This window comes from Diceros bicornis, chromosome X (genome assembly GCF_020826845.1).
Source record: "Diceros bicornis minor isolate mBicDic1 chromosome X, mDicBic1.mat.cur, whole genome shotgun sequence".
In the NCBI taxonomy this organism is placed as follows: Eukaryota; Metazoa; Chordata; class Mammalia; order Perissodactyla; family Rhinocerotidae; genus Diceros; species Diceros bicornis.
In genome coordinates, this window is record NC_080781.1 from 139,287,620 (window position 1) to 139,310,651 (window position 23,032).

A 23,032-nucleotide genomic window follows, 5' to 3' on the forward strand; every position below is an offset into this window, starting at 1 on the left:
CAAATTATGGTACATCTGTAGAATGAAAAACAGTACCAGTGAATAAAAGAATGAAGAAACTCTTTATTGTGTTTCCCTGCACTGATATCCAAGATATTAAGTGAAAAAAGCAAGTTGCAGAGCAGTGAGAATCATATGATACCATGTGTGTACATATATATATATATTTATATTCATAGATTAACTTTTTAATGACACACAAGAAACTGGTGACATTTTTTTGCCTCCAGAGATGAGACTGGATGGCTCTGGGAATGAGGTGGGAGGAAGACTTTTCACTGTATACCCCTTTTTTTGCTTTTGAAGTTTTAAACATATTAGTGTATTAACCTATTCCAAATAAATAAATAAAAATTGGAAAAATAATTCATTCTTTCCTAGACTTTACATTAGAATGGTGGGAGGCAGACAAAAAACATAATCTAAAAATAAGGGAACTCAAAACAGCCAGAAAACAATAAGGTGGCATTAATAAATCCTCACCTATCAATAATTACTCTAAATGTAAAGGGGTTGAATTCTCCAATCAAAAGGCATAGAGTGGCTGGATGGATAAAAAAACAAGACTTAACTATATGCTGCCTACAAGAGGCTCACTTCAGCTTTAAGGGCACACATATGCTCAAATTGAAGGGATGGCAAAAGATATTCCATGCAAGTGGAAACCAAAATAGGGCAGGGGTACCTATACTTATATCAGACAAAATAGACTTTAAGCCAAAAATTGTAACAAGAGACAAAGAAGGTCATTATATAATGACAAAGGGGTCAATTCATCAAGAAGATATAACAATTATAAATATATATGCACCTAACGTCAGAGCACCTAAATATATTAAGCAAATACTAACAGACCTGGAGACAGAAATAGACAATACAATAATAGGAGGGGACTTCAATACTCCACTTTCAAAAACAGGTGGATCATCCAGACAGAAAATCAACAAAGGAAATTTTGGACTTGAACCATACTTTAGACCAAATGGATCTAACAGACATAAAACATTTCATCCAATAGGAGCAGAATATATGTTCTTCTCAAGCACGCACAGAACATTCTCCAGGATAGATCATATGATAGGCCACAAAACAAGTCTTAGAAAATTTAAGAAGATTGGAATCATACCAAGTGTCTTTTCCAACCACAATGGTATGAAACGAGAAATCAATAACAGGAGGAAAATTGGAAAATTCACAAATATGTGGAAATTTAACAACACACTCCTGAACAACCAATGGTTCAAAAAAGAAATCAAAAGGGAAATAAAAAATATGAGAAACAAATGAAAATGGAAACACAGCATACCAAAACCTATGGGATGCTGCAAACACAGTTCTAAGAGGAAAGTTTATGGTGATAAACACCTATTTTAAGAAAAAAGAAAGATCTCAAATAAACAACCTAAATTTACACCTCAAGGAACTAGAAAAAGAAAAACTAAGCCTAAAGTTGGAAGAAGAAAGGAAATAACAGAGATCAGAGCAGAAATAAACAGAAACCAGAAAAACAATAGAAAAGATCAGCAAAATTAAGTGTTGGCTTTTTGAAAAGACAAACAAAATTGACAAACCTTTAGCTACACTAACTTAGAAAAAAAGAGAGAAGACTCAAATAAGTAAAATCAGAACTGAAAGAGACATTTCAACTGATACCTCAGAAGTGCAAAGGATCATAAGAGACTACTATGAACAATTATATGTCAAAAAATTAGGTAACCTAGAAGAAATGGATAAATTCCTAGAAACATACAACCTACCAAGACTGAATCATGATGAAATAGAAAATCTGAACAGACCAATAACAAAAAAGGAGATTGAATCAGTACTCAAAAATCTCCTGACAAAGAAAAGTTCAGGACCAGATGCTTTCCCTGGTGAATTCTACCAAGCATTTAAAGAAGAATTAATGCCAATCCTTCTCAAATTCTTCCAAAAAATTGAAGAAGAGGGAATACTTATTTTTCCAGGCCAGCACTACCCTGATATCAAAGCCTGATAAGGACAGTACAAGAAAAGAAAACTATAGACCAATGCCCCTGATGAATATAGATGAAAAAATTCTCAACAAAATATTAGCAAATTGAATTCAACAGCACATTAAAAGGATCATGCACCATGATCAAGTGGGATTTATCCTTGGAATGCAAGGGTGGTTCAACATACACAAATCAATAAATGTGATACACCACGATAATAGAACAAAAGACAAAAATCATATGATCATGTCAATAGATGCAGAAAAAGCATTTGACATTATACAACATCCTTTCATGATAAAAATCCTTAACAAATTGGGTATAGAAGGAGCAGTCCTCAACATAATGAAGGCTATATATGGCAAACTGAGAGCTAACATACTCAATGGTGAAAGGTTGAAAGCTCTTCCTCTAGGATGAGGAAGAAGACAAGGGTGCCCACCCTCACCATTCTGAGTCAACATTGTACTAGAAGTCCTAGCCAAAGCAATCAAGCAAGGCAAAGAAATAAAAGGCCTCCAAATTGGAAAGGAAGATGTAAAATTATTATTATTTGTAGATGATATGACCATATACATAGAAAATCCTAAAGATTCCACCAAAAAGCTGTTAGAACTAATCAACGAATTCAGTAAAGTTACAGGATACAAAATCAACATACAGAAATCAGTTGCATTTCTATACACTAACAACTGAATATCTGGAAAAGAAATAAAGAAAATAATCCCATTCACAATAGTGTCAAAAACAATAAAATACTTAGGAATAAATTTAACCAAGGAGGTGAAAGATCTGTACATGAACACTACGAGACTTTGAGGAAAGAAATTGAAGACAAAAATAAATGGAAAGATATCCTGTGTTCATGGATCATAAGAATTAATATTGTTAAATGTCCACACTACCACAAACCATCTACAGATTCAATGCAATCCCTATCAAAATTGCAATGGCATTTTTCACAGAAATAGAAAAAAAGCAATCCTAAAATTTTGTACGGAACCACAAAAGACCCTGAATAGCCAAAGCAATCCTGAGAAAAAAGGACAAAGCCTGAGCCAGGAATTGATATATTCCTAATATCAATACTAGAAAGCTATAGTAAGCAAAATAGTGTGGTACTGGCAGAAAAACAGACACATAGACTGATGGAAAAGAATAGAGAGCCCATAACTAAACTCCCACATATATAGTCAACTAATATTTGACAAGGGAACCAAGAATACTCAATGGGGAAATGATAGTCTCTTCAATAAATGGTACTGAGAAAACTGGATAAACATATGCAGAAAAATGAAACTTGACCCTTATCTTACACGACTCATAAAAATTAGCTTGAAATGGATTAAAGACTTAAACATAAGATCTGAATTCATAAAACTCCTAGAAGAAAACGTAGGGAAAAAGCTCCTTGACATTGGTCTTGGCAATGATTTTTTGGATATGACACCAAAAGCATAAGCAGAAAAATAAAAAATCAATAGGTGAGACTACATCAAACTAAAAAGCTTCTGTACAGCAAAAGAAACAATCAACAAAATGAAAAGGCAACCTACGGAATGGGAGAAAATATTTGCAAATCATATATCTGATAAGGGATTAAAATCCAAAATCTATAAAGAACTTATACAACTCAATAACAAACAAACAAACTGATTTAAAAAATGGACAGAGGAACTGAAATAGACATTTTTCCAAAGAAGATATACAAATGGCCAACAGGTACATGAAAAGATGCTCAGCATCACTAATCATCAGGGAAACGCAAATCAAAACCACAATGAGATGTCACCTCACACCTCTTAGAATAGCTATCATTAAGAAGACAAGAGATAACAAGTGTTGACGAGGATGTGGAGAAAAGGGAACCCTTGTGCACTCTTGGTGAGAATGTAAGTTGGTGCAGCCACTAAGGAAAACAGTATGGAGGTTCCTCAAAAATTTAAACATAGAACTACCATATGAGCCAGGTATTCCACTTTTGGGTGTATATCCAAAGGAAATGAAAACAGGATCTTGAAGAGATATCTGCACTCCCATGTTTATTGCACCGTTATTCACAATAGCCCAAATATGTAAACAACCTAAATGTTCATCAATGGGTGAATGGACAAAGAAGATGTGATATATATATATATACACAATGAAATATTATTTAGCCATGAGAAAGAAGGAAATCCTGCCATTTGTGACAACATGGATGGACCTTGAGGGTCCATTATGTTAAGTGAAATAAGTCAGACAGAGAAAGACAAATACTGTGTGATATCACTTATATGTGGAATCTAAAAAAGCCAAATTCAGAGACAGAGAGTAGAATGGTGGTTTTCAGGAGCTGGGAGGTGGGGGAAACAGGAGATGTTGGTCAAAGAGTACAAACTTCCAGTTAGAAGATGAATAAGTTCTGGGGATCTAATGTACAGCATTCAGATTATAGTTAACAATACTGTATTATATATACCTGAAAGTTTTTAAGAGAGTAGTTCTTAAATATTCTCACCACAAAACAGAAATGATAATTATGTTATGTGTTGGAGGTGTTAGCCAACGCTACAGTGGTAAGCATTTTGCAATATATAAGTGCACCAAATCAACACGTTGTATACCTTTAATTTACACAATGTTATATGTTAATTATAGCTCAATAAAGCTGGAAAAACATAGTAGGTATATGGCATGTGAAAACGTGACAGTACTTTGGAAAAAGAAAAAGTAGAGCAGGGTAAAGGAGATCAGTAGAGCAGGCAGGAGGTAAGGTTGCAATATTAAAATGGTTGATTACGGTAGTTTTAATCGAGAGGGAAGATTTGAAGTAACACTTGAAGGAACTGAGGGAGCAAGCCATGCTGATATCTGGGTTAAGAGTGCTATAGGCAGAGGATAAGACTAAGGAAAAGGCCCTTAAGTTGAGAGTTTGGTGTCTTCGAACAACAGCAAAGTGAGGCCAATATGATTGGAGTGGGGAGAGTTAGAAGAGTTGTAGGAGATGAAGACAGAGAGGTAAGGCTGGGTAAGATCATGCAGGTCCTTACAGACCACTCTGAGGAATTGGGATCTGACTCTGAGTGAAATGGGGCCATTTCAGCACATTGAGCAGGAGAGAGACATGATATGACTTATATTTTAACAGGATCACTACTGTGTTGAGAATAGACTGAAGGGAAGCAAGTGTAGAAGCAGGAAACCAGTTAGAAGACTAGTATAGTAATCCAGGCAAGCTATAATGGTAACTGAGACTAGGATAGTAGCTTTTGAATTTGTTAAAGGTGGTTGGATGCTTGATATATCTTGAAGGTAGAACCTCAATCATTGGATGTGGGGTAGAGAAAGAATGGAGTCAATGATGATTTCATGGTTTTTGGCCTAAGATGGGGAACAACGAACAAGTGGAACAAGTTGGAAGATGGAGAGGAGATCAGGAAGTTGTTTTCAGATATGTTGAGTTTGATATGCCTGCTATATATCCTAGTGGAAATGTCAAGTAAGTTGTTAGATATAGGAGTCTGAAGGTCAGTGAGAGGCCTGGGCCGGAGCTATGAATCTGGGAGTTGTCAACATATAGATGGTAAATCCAAGGGACTAGATGAGATCACCAAGAGAGTGAATATAGAGAAGAGAACAGGGCCAAGAACTGAGCCTGGAGCCTTACAGCATTTAGAGATGGTGGCCAAGAGGAGGAACCAGGAAAAGAAACTAAACAAGTGACCAGTGAGGTAGGAGGAAATCCAGCAGAGTGAGATTTGGGCCTTGACTCTCATTTTCCAGGTGTCGCTTTCACAGGAGTATGAATGTGAATCCATTCTTGGTTCCTACCTTTAGTCCAATACCATCTTCACTCTATCATAAACTCCTTAAACTATCTGATGTTGATGCACGGTTTTCTCTATATTTGTGTTATTTGGTGATTTCAGTAGGGATCTGGTAATGGAAAGGGAGTTAGGGGCTTGTGTTCACATATACAAAGTCCCACATTTTTTATTAACCACATCCATAATAATTTCTAGGTTTTATTAAGTACTTTCTGTATTCCAGGCACTGTTCTAAGTCTTTTACTTGCACTAATGCGTCTAACCTTTCCAGCAGTCCTATGAAATAGGTTCTATCATTGGTCTCATTTTCCAGATTAGGAAACTGAGACACAGAGAGGGTAAGTAACTTGTCCAGTGTCACACAGCTAATAGGTGGTGGAGTAGGGATTTAAAATTAGACAATATGACTCCAGAGCAGCTTTTAACCATACTTCTGTGGCCTTCAAGACATATAAGCATAGATGTATACACGCATATATACATGTATGTGTATATATAGTACATATTCTTAATTCCGTCAATCTCTATCACACCTTTCTGAGCTGAGAGTTATTCTCTCACTTTAAGGTGATGTTGACTCTTTAGTTTATTTCTCAGAGGCAACCTGACTTTTCACATCTCCAAATTCTTGAGGGACACATTTCCCTTGTCCCCAAGTGCTGAGACCACTTGCTGGACTTCTCAGCAGCACTTATCATCACTGGCCATTCTCTCTTTCCTTAGGCTTTCATGGTCCAGCGCCCCCTGACTTTCCTCATTTCTCTACGGCTTCTCTTTCTCAGGGTGAGCCAGGGCTCATCTTCTTGCTCTTCAAATATTGGGATTCTCTAGGGTTTTGTACTTAAGCTTCTCCCAACACTTGCAACCTAGATAATCTCATCTAGTCTTATGGTTTTGACTACCATCTCTAAGCTGCTAATTCCCAAAAATCACCTCTTGTGTGAGTCTAGGCCCATATATCTTGCTGCCTTCTGGATATGTCCTCTTTCAATTCAACCATTATTCTAAACTTTTGTGTTACACTGTTTATTTGTCACATCCATCTGAAAAGTTTCTAATCCTGGATTAATCCAACTTTTCTCTCTCTCCACACCTGTACCTGCTGCAGAGAATCACGGTCACCAATTCATGGTCACCAATCTCAAACAAGCCCTCAGTTCTGCTCCACAATGCCATTGCTGCTCTGTTCACCCCATCCTCCTGCTCATCACAAGGGATGTTTCACACCTTCTCTCCTCACCTCAAATCTCCAGCTCTGTCTCCACCACCTCCAAGCTCAGAAAATTTCATGTGATAAATGCAACCAGCATTTGTTAATTACTTGCTATGTCTCCTCCTAATTCACGGAGAGAACTGAAGCGATCATACAGAAACTTCTTCAAAAGCTGGTCCAATTGGGGAATGTGTTCTGACTGCCCAACTAGACTTAACAGCAAGCCTTGCGTATAGAAACTGTGTTATGCTTCTCTGCCTCTCTAGAGCTGAGCACAGGGCCCTGAGGTGGTGCATTGGGACTTGGACTCTAGTTTTAAGTGATATAGTCCTGCATTTCTCACCACCCTGGCTTGTTTCTTGCAGCTGATGTAGAAGGCCAATCCTTAAGACACCGAGACAAGCGGCTTAGTTTAAATTTGGTAAGTTTGGCATGTGAGTTCCTTTAAGCCTCAATTTTACCCAAAATTTCCTGACCTATATATGTTCCCTTGAAGTCTTTTGAGACTTAGCACTCTGAATCTCTGAGGACCCTTCCAGTTTCCCCTTAAGGCCTGAACTTGTCTGGGAATTACTGGACTTAGTATTCTATAAGGACCCTGCTAATTATAAGTTCTAATTGTCCAGACACTTGCCCAGCTTGGGATAGCTACTTAAGGCATCACGTTATACTTAAAGCATTTGCATAAATTCATGGCCCTCTGTCTTCCAGAATCAGATCAAGGAGAGTCATCACCTACCTCACACAATAAGTCCAGAGGCAGAGCTTGATTTAGAGGCTTGTCTGGCTTTCCTAAGGAAGTTTGGAGTTATTCTTGGATAATTTACAACTGAAACCCTATGTGCAGTTGAGGCTACCACTGTAGCAGTGTGTGTGCCTGTTCTGTGGTTCCCAACCTGTACCTGTTCTCTTGCAGCCATGCAGATTCTCCCCAATGTACCCCACAGCTTCAGCCAGTGCCGAAGACAGCTACGTGCCCATGGGCCCCCAGGCCATTGCCTCTGGTCTTGCAACCCACTGCAGCCCTGATGAGTACATCCCAATGAGCTCAGGAAGCATCTCAAGCCCACTGCCTGAGCTACCTGCAGACCTGGAGCCTCCCCCAGTGAACAGAGATCTCAAGCCTCAGAGGAAACGTAAGCCACTTGACTAGGCCTCCTGGTCAAGGAGGAGGGGGAGCAAGGTCCTGGCAGCCATGTGGAAAAGTTTCCTTCCTGACCCTCTCTGGGAAGGAACCATCCCAGAGGGCTGGGAGGTATAAGGGCAAGGAGAAATGGCTGGGATTGAATGGGAAGGGCTGAGGAATCTTATGGACCCAGCTCGTCATGATAAAAGGAGTCAGGGGACTTACAGGTACTGTGGCCCTGTAAATACAGCCTACAAAGCCTCATTCCAGAGGGCTCATCTTTGGTTGCTTCCCTAACAAAGGCCCAGAAATAGGTGATGATGGATGGGAATGGAACTCACCTGGTATCTCTTCATTGAATGTAATTATAGTGCCCCCCCTTCTATAAGGCAGCCAAGAATGACCTTTGACACTAATTCCTGAATGTCAGACGTGGTCATATGCAACTTATCACTCACTGCCCTGTGCATGCCCATCAGAAGAGGTGTTTGGGGGTGGGAGAGGACTTTGGCAGTGAGCGGTCTAGCTCCTATGTGCTCAGAGCTCCTTGAAATTTCTGCATTACTCCCAGGCAGCTGCTCTGGTCTGCTAAGCAGCATAGATAGGCAAGGAGAAAGGAGAAGAAGGAAAGAGGAAAAGCAGGTCAAAGTACCTTGTTAACTTCATTCTTTCCCACCATCACCTGCCCAGTAGGGCTATGTGATTCTGAGGAAATCTTTGGTACAATGACTGTGATCTCTGACACTCCATCTGGTCCGTTTCCACCTCTCTTTGCTCTTTGGAAAAACTACATCTTCAGGTGGCTGTGCCCCAAGCTGGCAACTATGTCCCCTAGTCATGCCAGTCTATTCCAGTCTCGCCACGTTCAGTTTGAGTCAAATCACATTTATAATGTGTTTGCTGTGTGTGTAATACTGTGCTAGGCACTGGGTGGGATGCAAAGATGAGGAAGCAAGGAGGGTTTTTCAGTCTGAGGTGGCGGAAGATATGTAAAAACTACCTGGAAGAAGGAGAAGAAAAATTATGAAGTCGGCACTAAGTAGGAGAACAGACCCTGTCTTATGAGATTCAGAGGAAATAACCATTCATTCTGGTCAGAAATAATTTCACAAGGACCTATAACTTTGAGGTAGATATTATTGTTTTGCTCAATTAATTTCCTATAGCAATGCTCTCCAACAGAACTTTCTGTGATGATGGAAATATGGCTATTGAACACTTGAAATGTGGCTAGTGAAACTGAGGAACTGAATTTTAAATTTTATTTAATTTTAATAAACTTAAATTTAAGTAGCCACATATGGCTAGTGGCTACCATATTGGACAGTGCAGCTCTATAGGACCTGGTGATTGGAAGCGCAAAGATGTTGGATGGACTTGTGGTTCGGGATTCATTGAGTTGATGTGAAGGTGGACACCTGGACCAGGAGGAGCTAGTTCTGACAAGTGTGGCCGTGGGGATGGACCCTGGGGCCCAACTAGGAGAGGACAGGTGGTGAAGCCAGGAGGTGGCTGGTTGGTGAATCTGACACCAGGGTGTCATGCTACCAGGAGAGATCTTCTCCCCAGGGACTATATGACTCACACGTCCTTTACAGCTCAGCACCTTGCTTGGGTCTGAGGCTCCTGGGAAACTGATTGAGCAGCAGGAAAGTCACTGTCCTAGGCTCTGGTGATGTGGAGGGAAGTTAAACAGTCTCTACCCATGTAGTCTAGTGCAGGCAAGAGATACAAAAAGCCAACTGGTCGAGGCAGTGATAGAGGAATATATGCATGACCAACTCAGCTACTGCAGTGAACAAGCCAGCAAAACTTCTCTCCTCCCCGAGCATAGTCAGTCTAGACCTGAATCAGATAATCACAGATGAATGTATCATCACAAGCTGTGGGGAGTGCTGTGAAGGGTAAGTACAAGAACTCAGGAGAGCCCATGATGTGGGGCCTGATCTTGTCTGGAGGTCAAAGAAGGCCTTCCTAAGCAGGGGACATTGAGCTGAGATCTGAAGATGACTAACCAGGCAGAGAGATGGGGAAGAATTTCTAGGAAGAAGGACCATCAGGTAGACAATGGACTGGAGGTGGGGGAGACTAGAACCTGGGTGATCATCTCTGCCTGTGATAAGAAAGGTAAAATTTCAATTTCAGACATGTCGAGTGTGAGGTAGGTGTTGGGATTCCATAAGGTCAGAGAATTTCATCTGTTTTGTTCGTACTGTGTCTCTATCACCTAGAACCATGCCTGACACATAGTCACTTCTCAAGAAATGTATGTTGACTAAATGTATTGCCTCGTTGTTACCTCCAGCTGCTAATGTGACCATTTGCTCAGTAGTTGTCCTCTCCACCCTAGTGAGGCACAGAAGAGTAGGACAGTGAAATTCACACTCACCATCAGTGCTGCTTGTTAGTAAATTTGGATCTGATGTGCTAGGCAAATGGAACGTCATAGTTTCACAGTCTTTAGATGCTGGTCTTGAACTCATAAGAACTTACCATACTGGATATTATGTGTTATCTTGTAGCACGGCCACCTGCCCTGGACCTGAGAAACCTCTCCACCATCCGGGAACACGCATTGCTAACCAGGACTCACACTGTGCCGTGGTAAGTCTTTGATTGCTCCAAGGGGCATTGTCCAGCACAGACACCCTTGGTCATAGTTAGGCCTCTTTGATTAAAATGTAGTTGAAACCCACTTGATCTAGCTTAAGCCAAAGGAGGGATGGGGTTTATTATCATGAGCTAGAAGTGTTTTATAGATTACAGAGGAAGGAATATAACTGAGTCTCCCAGGATACTGGAATCAGGAGCTAGAGTGCTGCTGGGAACCCAAGGAATCCTCTCTCTTCCTCTCTCTCCGTCTCTCACATCTTCCTTCTCTCTTCACATTTGCTCATTCTTCTTTCTTTGGAGAACTCTTCTCTGTTGCACAATCCTTATGGCCAAAGATAGCTGTACCATAGATCTTGAGCTTCTTTACGTGCTACAATTCCAGTACCAACAGAGATAGGCTCCTTTTCAATCCCAATTCATATTTCTTGGGAGAGGGAATTCATATTGCCCCAGCCTGAGTGGAATCAGCTATGGCCCAGGGGGAAGGGCTGGTAGTACCGACATGGCTTCCAGAAACCCAACTTGGTGAAGGGGGTTCTCAGAGAAAGAGTGATAGTTCATGGGCTTGATAGACAAACTCCAAAATGGATTTGCACTCTCTCATCTCACCTTTTAGAAGTTGCATTTTCAGAGTCATGAGCCTGGCCCAGGAGTTGCTTGGTTTACTCTAAATGCCACAGGACACAATGACTATGTAAAGCTATATTTCCAGGCAAGACTGTGGAGAGACTCAACCTGCACTTCTGACTCAGGAGTGGGATGAAAATTGATTTACAGTCTTGTTCTCATCCCATCAGAGGAATGGCCATACTTTCTTACTTTTCCTGGTTATCTTGAATGGAAACAAGAGAGCTTGAAAGGAGAGTTTTGGGTTTTTTCCCTAAATGATACGATCCCTTGGTTTGTTTTTAGAAAGCTCATGAGCTGTGTCACAAGGAGGGCCTGGAAAAAAAGTAGCCTTTGAGAATGGGAGCCATTTGCTCCAAAGTGGGACAGAAGCCGCTGGGCAGTCTCTACTGCTTCAGGAATTGCTTTGGACAGAAGGAAATTGTATCTGGAAGGGAAGGGCTGAAACCCCACAGGGGCCATGTCAGTTTATGGCTGGCTTTCAGAGCAGCTGTAAGACATTGCTTTGACTTCATCCATATTTTTGTTCTTAGCAATCGAACCAGCTTTCTCTCTCCAGAAAGAAATGGTATTAATTCTGCAAGATTTTTTGCCAATTCTGCTTCCAGAGAAGAGGAAGAAAGCTACATCCAAATGGTAATCCTATATTTTTCACACTCTTCTTATTCTTCACCCCCATCTATATTCTTATAAGTTCATTATAAAGGAAACATATCCTTCAGAAAGCCCCATGCAATCTTAAAACAATCACTTGATTGTTATATCAGGTTACAATGTTTTCTAGCCTGGGAACAAATCGATTTGAAGCCGGTTTTCTTTCGTGCAATATTCAGCTCCTCATACCATTTCGAGGCCACCGTATTTCAAGTGCCCCCAGGGCTGAGGTGTGTGTAACGCCAGCAGTTCTTTTCACCAGGGCTCTGATATCCTGCTTGACCTCAATAGGTCTGTAGTTCCCTGGATGTCCAGAGTCTAAGGTATAAAAACTCACACGTTGGATGTTTCCTTCCACCAGACCACCTGGTGGCCCTGCCTTGACTGCCTCTGAACCTTTCTGAAGGATGAATCACTTAGAGTCCCACTGGGAGGGGGCTACAGTGTTCTGGGCTGTGGATGTGTCTTAGTCTCTGGAGATTCCTGTTTTAGGGTCTTTCTGTACCTGAGTGGATGGAGACCTGACATCTCCATCCTTTGATCAACCATTTACAGTTCCTGCCCTCCATTGTCCCTTCTGTTTTCTTTACCTTGGATTCTGAAGAGAGATAGGGGCTTTTAGCACCTCTGGCAATTATCAGGCACTTTTGCCAGAACTGTGCCCATTCTGAAATTTAAAAACATAGGGAACGCTAGAGAGAATTCTCTAGAAAGAATCTCTGTTTGAACTATGAAATTCTGAAAAGAGACTTTAGGACAATATTCAAGGCACTGTGACTATATATACTTTTGAGAAGACAATTCTGCCCTCCTATACATGAAGATAATAGGCAATTAAACATCTAGAAACAGTAATCTCCAGTGAAGTGGTAATTAAATGCTTCATTTTGCCTTTCTATTTGATAAAAATTGGGCTGTAAGTGCACTTAACTGTATGCAAATTGAAAGTGACTCATATACAAATCTGCTGTGGTCTTCCCAATGTTTTTCACACTTAGTGATAGCCCTTGGGAAACTTCTAGAAAAAAACACTCTTACAAAGGATGCTGACCAGCTGTGCTCTGTCTCCAGAGAACAGAAAAGGGAAGTGAATCTATAACCTAATAGAAGCAAGTGCAGAGTCATTCCAGACACTATCAGTTCATTTTTGATCTTTGAGGTTGTGAGGCAGACCAGTGTTTTATTAACAATACAGTTGAGGATTGATTTCTTGCCTAAGTTGATAATCATTGGTTAATGACTGTCTCTGTGCGTTACTAGGCAATATGACCCAGTAGATTAAGAGCCCTGAATACTGGCCGAAGGAAAGTAGCTGTGAGGGATCCACCATATAAGTATGTTTAAAGGCTAGCCCATCTCATTCAATTGTGTGTTTTTTTAACTTCAGTAATACGATATTTTCAAATGACTTTGATTTACATTATTTCACTTGTTCCACATAACAACCCTATATGGTAGACAGAACTAATGTACTTTGATTTCAATTTTGCACATAATCATATGCGTTAATTTTTTGTCTCTTTGAGGACAAGTTCTAATCTGAATGTAAAAATTTAGGCCAGGACAGATGTTAGTTCCACGACAATCTTCTTCAAGTAAAAAGAGGAAGATTGGCAACAGATATTAGCTCAGGGCCAATCTTCCTCACCAAAAACAAAAAATTTAGGCCAGGGGATGATATACAAGTTTTGTTTTATTAAAGTTACGTATCCTTCTTTAGTTACTTTAAATGTTTGTGAAATTATAGAAAATTTAGAAGAATGAACAAAATTTTAATTTACGTGATCTCTTTTCATGGGTTTTTCAAACTCCTTAATTTCAATAGTTTTGTAAGGCTTTTGTAGTAGAATTCTAGACTTCTAAATCTCACAATAAATTTTTTATTATGGTATTATAATACTTTTAGTTTTTAGATTATCTTACAGTGAAATTGACTTTCTCTTGGTGTGCAGTTCTGTTATCAATTCGTGTAACCACCACCACCATCAGGATACAAAACAGCTCCACCACTCCAAGATACTCCTTTACGCCACCTGTGTATAGCCACATCCTCTCCACAACCCTAACCTCTGGCAACCACTGATGTGTTCTTCATCACTATTCTTTTCAAGAATGTCATGTGAAGGGAATCATATAGTATGCCATCTTTTGAGACTGGCTTCTTTCACTCAGCATATCTTTGAGATTCATCCAAATTGTTACATGTGTCACTAGTTCTTTCTGTTTTATTGCTGAGTAGTATTCAAGTATATAGGTGTGCCACAGTTTGTTTATCCACTCAGCCATTGAAGGACACTTGTATTGTTTCAAGTTTTTTGGCAAGTATGAATAGAATTGTTATAAACATTCTTCTACAGATTTTGGGGGTTTTTGTTTTTTGATTTTTTTTTTACTGTAGTGAAATACACATAACATAAAATTTACCATTTTAAACATTTTTAGATGTACAATTCAGTGGCATTAGGTACATTCACAATGTTGTGCAACCATTACCACTATCCATTTCCAGAACTTTTTCATCATCCCAAACAGAAACTCTGTACCCATTAAACAATAACTCCCTAGTCCCTTTCCCGAGTCTACTTTTTGTCTTTGTGAATTTGCTATTCTAGGTACCTCATATAAGTGGAATCATACAATATTTGTTCTTTTGTGTCTGCCTTCTTTCTTTTAGCATACTGTTTTCAAGATTCATCTGTACTGTAGCATGTATCAGAATTTCATTCCTTTTTAAGGCTGACTAATACTCCACTGTATGGATACACCATATTTTGTTTATCCATTCATCTGTTGATGAACACTTGGGTTGTTTCTACATTTTGGCCATTATGAACAATGCTGCTGTGAACATTGGTGTACAAGTATGTTTGAGTTTTTGCTTTCAATTCTTTTGGATATATACCTAGAAGTAGAATTGCTGGATCATATGGTAATTTATGTTTAACTTTTTTGAGGAACCACCAAACTGTTTTCCACAGCAGTCAAACCATTTTACATTCCCACCAGTAATGCAAATTGTTTCCAATTTCCCTACATCCTCACCAACACTTATTTTCTGTTTTTTTGTTTATTCGTTTGTTTGTTTTTTTATAATAGCCATTCTAATGGGTGTGAAGTGATATCTCATTGTGGTTTTTGTTTAAATTTCCCTAATGATTAGTGATGTTAAGCATCTTTTCGTGTGTTTATTGGCCATTTGTATATCTTCTTTGGAGAAATGTCTAATCAAGTTCTTTACCCATTTTTGCATTGGGTTGTTTGTTTTTTGTTGTTGGGTTGTAGAGGTTATTTTTTAATATACTATAGATATTAACCCTTTATCAAATAATGATTTGTAAATTTTTTCTCCCATTCTATGGGTTATCTTTTCATTCTCTTGATAGCGTCTTTTGATGCACAAAAGTTTTTAATTTTGATGAAGTCAAATTTATCTTCTTTTTTCTTTTATTGCCTGTGCTTTTGATGTCATATGCAGTAAATTGTTACCAAACCCAATGTCATGAAGTTTTCCCTTATGTTTTCTTCTAAGAGTTTTATAGTTTTAGCTCTCATGTTGAGGTCTTTGATCCTTTTTGAGTTAATTTTTGTATATGGTCTAAGGTTAGGGTCCAACTTTATCCTTTTGCATGTGGATATCCAGTTTTCCAAGCCTTACTTGTTGAAAAGACTGCCCTTTCTCCACTGAATGGTCTTGGCACCTTTGTTGAAAATCAATTGACCATATATGTGAAGGTTATTTCTAGGCTCTTTATTCTATTCCATTGGTCTGTATGACTGTCTGCATTCCAGTATCATACTGTTTTGATTACTGTAGCTTTATAGTAAGTTTTGAAATCAGAAAGTGTTAATTTTCCAACTTTGGTCTTCTTTTTCCAGATTGATTTTGCTATTCAGGGTTCCTTGAGATTCCATGTCAATTTTAGGATGGGCTTTTCTATTTCTGCAAAAAATGCCTTTGGCATTTTGATAGAGAATGCTTTGGGTAATGTACTCTTAACAGTATTAAATCTTCCAATCCATGAACACAGGATGTCTTTCCATTTATTTATGTCTGCTTTACTTTCTTTCAGCAATGTTGTGTAGTTTTCAGTGTACAAGTCTTTGTCTCCTTGGTTAAATTCATTCCAAAATATTTTATTTTTTGGTGCTATTGTAATATGAAATTGTTTTCTTAATTTCCTTTTCAGATTGTTCATTGTTAGTGTATAGAAATGCAACTGAATTTTGGGTGTTGATTTTGTATCCTGCAACCTTGCTGAATTTGTTTATTTTTTGTTTATTATTATTTTTTGTGGAATCTTTGGAGTTTTCCACATATAAGACCATGTTATCAGTAAGCAGATTATTTTGCTTCTTCTTTTCCAGTTTGGATGCCTTTTATTTCTTTTTTGGCCTAATTGCTTTGGCTAGAACTTCCAATACTTTGTTGACTAGAAATAGCAAAAGTGGGCATCCTTGTCTTGTTCCTGATCTTGAGGGTCTTTTATAGATTTTTGTGGACATACATTTTCATTTCTCTAGGGCAGTGGTTCACAACCGGGGTGATTTAGCCCCCTAAGGGACATTTGGCAATGTCTGCAGACATTTTTGGTTGTCTGGGGTGGAGGATGTGGTGCCACTGTCATTTAGTAGGAAAAGTTCAGGGATGCTGCTACACATCCTGCAATGCGTAGGACAACTCCCCACAACAAAGAATTATCTGGCCCCCCAAAATAGTGCCACTATTGAAAAACCCTGCTCTAGGGTAAATACCCAGAAGTGAGATTGCTGGGTCATCGACTATGTTTAACTGGGTCATCAATTGTATGTTTAACTTTACAAGATACTGCCAAATCTTTTTCCATAGTGACTGTACCATTTTGCGCTCCCATCAACAATTCATGAGAGTTCCAGTTGCTCCACTGGAGCATGCCTTGTATTACATTTTTTTTGTTTTTTGTTTTTTTTAAATTAGACATTCTATTAGGTGTGTAATGGTATCTCATTGTGGTTTTAACATATACTGCCCTAATGGAAAATGATGTTCAACATATTTTTGTGTGCTTACTTGGCATCCATATATCCTCTTTGGTGGAGTATCTGTTAAAGCCTTTTGCCCAAGTTTTATATTGAATTTTGAGAGCTCTTTATATAATCTGCATACAAGTCATCCAGTAGATATGTGACTTGCAAATATTTTCTTTGAGTCTGGAGCTTGCCTTTTCATTCTCTTCTGTCTTTTGCAGTGCAGAGATTGTAAATTTGATTAAGCCCAATTTATTGACTTTTTTCATTCATGGATTGTTATCATATCTAAGAACTCTTTGCCTAATCCTAGGTCATTACGATTTTTTCTTGTTTTCCTCTAGAAGTATTATGGTTTTAGGTTTTACATTAAGGTGTATGATCCATTTTGAATTAATTTTTATATAAGGCATGAGATGGTGTTAGGAGGATTTTTACATATAGATTTCCAAATGTTCTAATACCATTTGTCGAAAAGACAATCCTTTCTTCATTGAATTGCCTTTGCACCTTTGTAAAAAATCACTTGGGCATGTTTTCGTAGTCTTTTTATTCTGTTCCACTGACTTATATGTCTATCATTTTGTCTACATGACACAGTCTTGATTACTGAAGCTTTACAGTAAATCTTAAAATGAGAAGTATATTTTCTCCAACTTCATTCTTATTTTTTTTAATTTTTTTATTCTACTTCCTTTACCTTTCCTTATAAATTTTGGAATAAGCTTTTCTTTATCTACAAAAATATCCTGATGAGATTTTGATTGGAATTGTGTTAAATCTATGAATAAATTTGAGGAGAATCAACATCTTTACTATGTTGAATCTTCCAATTCATGATCATGGTACGTCTCTCCATTTATTCAGATTTTCTTTATTTCTTCCCTCAGAATTTTGTAATTTTTACATATAGATCTTATGCACGTTTTATTAGATTTCTACCTAAGTGTTTCATTTTTTGGAGCTATTATAAATGACATTTTTGTAATTTCGGCTTCCAATTGTCCATTGGTGGTATATAGAAATATGATTTTTGTGTGTTGGCCTTGCATCCTGAAACATTGCTAAATTCACTTATTAATTATAGGAGGTTTTTATTTTCTTTAGATATGTTGGGGTTTTCTGTTTACACCATCATCTCAGCTGTCAATACAGTGCTTTAGTTCTTCCTTTTCAATCTGTGTGCTCTTTCATTCTTTTGCCTGCCTTATCACCAGGCTAACACTTCCAGTACAATGTTGACTAGATGTGGTAAGATGAATCTCTTTGTCTCCGTCTTAGTGGTAAAGCATTCAATCTTTCACCATTAAGTATGATGTTAGCTGTAGGTATTTTATAGATGCTCTTTATCAGCTTAAGGAGACTCCTTTCTATTCCTAGTTTGCTGAGAGTTTTTTTTTTATCATGAATGGATGTTGAATTTTATCAAACACTTTTCTGCATTCATTGATATGATCATTTAGTTTTCTTCTTTAGACTGTTAATATTGTGGACTACACTGATTTATTTTTGAATATTGAACTAGTTTTATATTGACTAAATAAATCCCATTTAGTCACGATGTGTTATTCTTTTTATATGTCGCTGGATTTGATTTGCTAACATTTTGTTTTTGTTTTTGTTTTTTTTATAATTTTATTTATTTATTTATTTTCCCCCCAAAGCCCCAGTAGATAGTTGTATGTCATAGTTGCACATCCTTCTAGTTGCTGTATGTGGGACACGGCCTCAGCATGGCTGGAGAAGCGGTGCGTCGGTGCGCGCCCGGGATCCAAACCCGGGCTGCCAGCGTCGGAGTGCAAGCACTTAACCGCTAAGCCACAGGGCCGGCCAGATTTGCTAACATTTTGTTGAGAATTTTGTGTCTATGGTCATGATGGATATTGATCTATAGGGTTTTTGCAGTATCTTTGTCTGGTTTTGTTATCAAGGTAATGCTGGGCTCCTCAGGAAGTGTTATCTCTTCTTCTATTTTCTGGAACAGATTATGTAGAATTAGTGTTTATTGTTTAATTTTTTTTTTTGGTATAATTAACCAGTGAAACCGTTTGGGTAAATTCAATTTCTTTAATAGCTGTAGGACCATTAACATGATCTATGTAATCTTGAGTGAATTTTGGTTATTTTCCAGAAGCTTTATAGTTTTACCTTTCACATTTTGGTCTACAATGTGCCTGGAATTAACTTTTGGTTATGATTTGAGGTAGGAGTCAAGTTTTATTTGCTCTCCCATGTTTCTCTAATCGATCTGGCTCCATTTATTTAAAATTACTATCATTTGCCATAAATAAAGTATCCATATGTGTATGGGTCTTTTTAGGAACTCTCAATTCTGTACCATTTATCTACATGTCTACCTTTGGACAATACCACACTACACTAGTTACTATAGTTTGATAAATCTTGATATCTAGGAAAGCAAGTCCTCCTGCTTTATTTATCTTCCTCAAGGTTTCTTTGGATATTTTTGGTCTTTTCTATTCCCATACAAATTTTGGAAACAATTCATCAAATTCTACCAAAAAAGGAAAAAAAGAAATATTGTTCACCACAGGAAGGGTGGTCAAAATTACTTAATCCAACATTACTAGAAGTGGAACTATATTTGTTCTATTTTTAAAAAATTCGATGGGGCACTTCTGTAGGCAAGGTACCATGAAAACCACACACCTCACATATAAAATATCTTAAAATGGTAGATAATATATTTTTAAAATACAAAACTCAACTGATAAGAAAGGAACGAGAATCCTTGGCTCCAAAAATGTTGAGAAATTACAAAACCTGAGAATCAATAAGAATTACAAACAACAGAATCAAATATAGAAGTAAGCCATTATTGGAAATATTAGATTTTGAATATAAAATAATTATGTTTGAGAGTGACGTCAGCATCATGGCGGAGTGAGCTTTCCCGTGAATTCTTCCCCCACAAAATACAACAAAAGTAACAGCCACAGACAAACAACGGAATCCCAGACAGTCAAAAGCTGGAGCGGAGGGATCCACACTGCCGCACATCTGAGAGCGGAACGTGCTGGGCCCCCGGAGGAAGTGGGGAGAGGTAAGGAGAACTCCGCTCCCTCCCCATCAGATCAGCGATCCGGTCCGCGCGGCTCCCAGAGAGGGGGGAGGGGCGGCCCTCGGCGGGAAACTGCAGCTCTTCGGGCGCTCTCAACCAGTGGGAAACTCCCGCACAGAGGGCTCAGAGGAGCCACAGGGCTACCATCAACATCTGAGCAACCCAGAGAGCGGATAAAGAGGGGCAAACGAGAAGCCTCCCACGTCAGGGACCCAGAGGGCAAAAGAGAGAGCTCCCCCCTCCCCACAACCCGGAGTCTGCAGCTCGACCAGATCTAGCGGTCCGAGGCAGACCTGAATAAATTGGACTGGACCCGTGGATCGCAGTGGGGAAAAGAAACAAAACAAAACAAAACAAAACTGCGGATCGCAGCAGAAAAACTGGGGCAGAGCGCAGGGGGCTTAGACTACACAGCCCTTCACCACCACACAGTGGCGGCAGGTGGAAAGTGCAACCAGAGACTTCCAGGATGAGGAAAACCAAAACCAACACAGGAACCACAATGCAAAAATATATGAAATCACCAGACCAGAAACAAAATGACAAGCAACCAGAAATCAACCCCGAAGACACAGAAATCCATAAACTAAATGACAGAGATTTCAAAATAGCTATCATAAAAACACTCAACGAAATACGAGACAACACAGACAAACAATTCAATGAGATTAGGAGTTTCTTCACAAAAGAGATTGAAATCATAAAGAAAAACCTATCAGGGCTGATGGAGATGAAGAACACAATGGAGGAGATAAAGGAGAATCTGGAATCTTTAAAGAACAGAGCTGACAATATGGAGGAAAGAATTAGTACTTTAGAGGATAGGAATACAGATATACTCCAGATGGAAGAAGAGAGAGAACTAAGACTAAAAAGAAATGAAGAAAGACTCCGAGAAATATCGGACTCTATTAGAAAATGTAACATAAGAATTATAGGTATTCCTGAGGGAGAGGAGAGGGAAAGAGGAACAGAGAGCCTATTCAAGGAAATAATAGCTGAAAATTTCCCAAATCTGGGGAAGGAGCAGGAAATACCAGTAAGCGAAGCCAACAGGACTCCTATATATATTAACAGACAAAGGCCTTCACCACGACACCTAGTGGTAAGGCTAGCCAGGGTCAACGACAAAGAAACAATATTAAGGGCAGCTAGACAAAAACAAAAAATAACGTACAAAGGAACTCCCATCAGGCTCTCAGCGGATTTCTCAACAGAAACTTTTCAGGCTAGAAGAGACTGGAATGATATATTCAAAATACTAAAAGACAAAAACTTTCAGCCAAGAATACTCTATCCAGCAAAAATATCCTTCAAATATGATGGAGAAATAGTAACTCTCCCAGATAAACAAAAGCTAAGGGAGTTCATGGCCACGAGACCGCCACTACAAGAAATACTCAAGAAGGCCCTCAGGCCCGAAAACAAGAAGAGAAAGGGAACACAAAGCTTGGAGTAAGGAGAAAAGTAGGCAGACAAAATCAGAGAAATAGTAGATCTTTACCGGAATAGGTTAGCAACCACTTAAATACTAAACTCAAAGATCAAAGGAAGAAATTCACCAAAAATAAATTTAACCTCATCACTGTAAACACACAGCCACAACACAAGATAGAATAAGGTATAACAAGAGCAACTTAGAAGGGGAAGAGGAAAGTGACTGAATTGACTTAGTATAAGGAAATAGGAGGCTATCAGATAATGGACTATCTCATACAGAAGATTTTTTGCCCAAACCTCAAGGTAACCACTAAACAAATAATCAAATTAAAACCACATATGATAAACAAAGAGAAAACTAGAAGAATCATAAGACAGAACAACCAAACTGAATTGGCAGTCCAAAACAAATGGGACAAGAAACAAAGGAAATGCAAAAGAACCAGAAAATAAGTGACAAAACAGCAACATTCAACCCTCATATTTCAATAATTACCCTAAATGTAAATGGATTGAACTCTCCAATCAAAAGATACAGAGTGGCAGGATGGATTAAAAAGCAAGACCCAACAATATGCTGCCTTCAGGAAACACATCTTAGCACTAAAGACAAGCACAGGCTCAGAGTGAAAGGATGGAAGACAATACTCCAAGCTAATGGCAAACAAAAGAAAGCAGGTGTTGCCATACTCATATCAGACAAAGTAGACTTCAAGATAAAACAGGTTAAGAAAGACAAAGAAGGGAAATATATAATGATAAAAGGGACACTCCATCAAGAAGACATATCACTTATAAATATATATGCACCCAACATAGGAGCACCAATGTACATAAAACAACTATTAACAAACCTAAAAGGAGAAATCAACAACAACACAATAATAGTAGGGGATCTTAACACCCCACTTACAGCAATGGATAGATCATCCAGACAAAAAGTTAATAAAGAAATATTAGACTTAAATGAAAAACTGGACGAGATGGACCTAGTAGACATATACAGAGCACTCCACCCAAAAACAGCTGACTACACATTCTTCTCAAGCGCGCATGGAACATTCTCTAGGATAGACCATATGTTGGGAAACAAAGCAAGCCTCAATAAATTTAAGAGGATTGAAATCATAACAAGCATCTTTTCAGACCATAAGGCTATGAAACTGGAAATGAACCAGGAAAAAAAAGCTGGGAAAGTGACAAAAATGTGGAGATTAAACAACATGCTACTGAACAACCAATGGATCATTGATGAAATTAAAGGAGAAATCAAAAACTATCTGGAAACAAACGAAAATGATAACATGCCATATCAAACCATATGGGATGCAGCAAAAGCGGTCCTGAGAGGGAAACTCATAGCGATACAAGCCCACCTTAACAAACAAGAAAAAGCCCTAATAGGCAACCTTAAATTACACCTAACAGAACTAGAAAAAGAAGAACAAACAAAGCCCAAAGCCAGCAGAAGGAGAGAAATAATAAAAA

The 23,032-nt window shown here is 38.5% G+C and overlaps 1 protein-coding gene across 2 annotated transcripts in view; it reads left to right on the forward strand.

Annotated features, from left to right (window-relative positions):
* Positions 1–23,032, forward strand: part of GAB3 (GRB2 associated binding protein 3) — an 88,248-nt gene that overhangs the window by 53,329 nt on the left and 11,887 nt on the right. For both annotated transcript variants that reach the window (XM_058535039.1, XM_058535040.1), the window contains exons 5-8: positions 7,364–7,419; positions 7,915–8,134; positions 10,647–10,728; positions 11,898–12,000. In XM_058535039.1, coding sequence (XP_058391022.1) covers positions 7,364–7,419; positions 7,915–8,134; positions 10,647–10,728; positions 11,898–12,000 — 461 coding nt within the window. The remainder of the gene's footprint in view (positions 1–7,363; positions 7,420–7,914; positions 8,135–10,646; positions 10,729–11,897; positions 12,001–23,032) is intronic.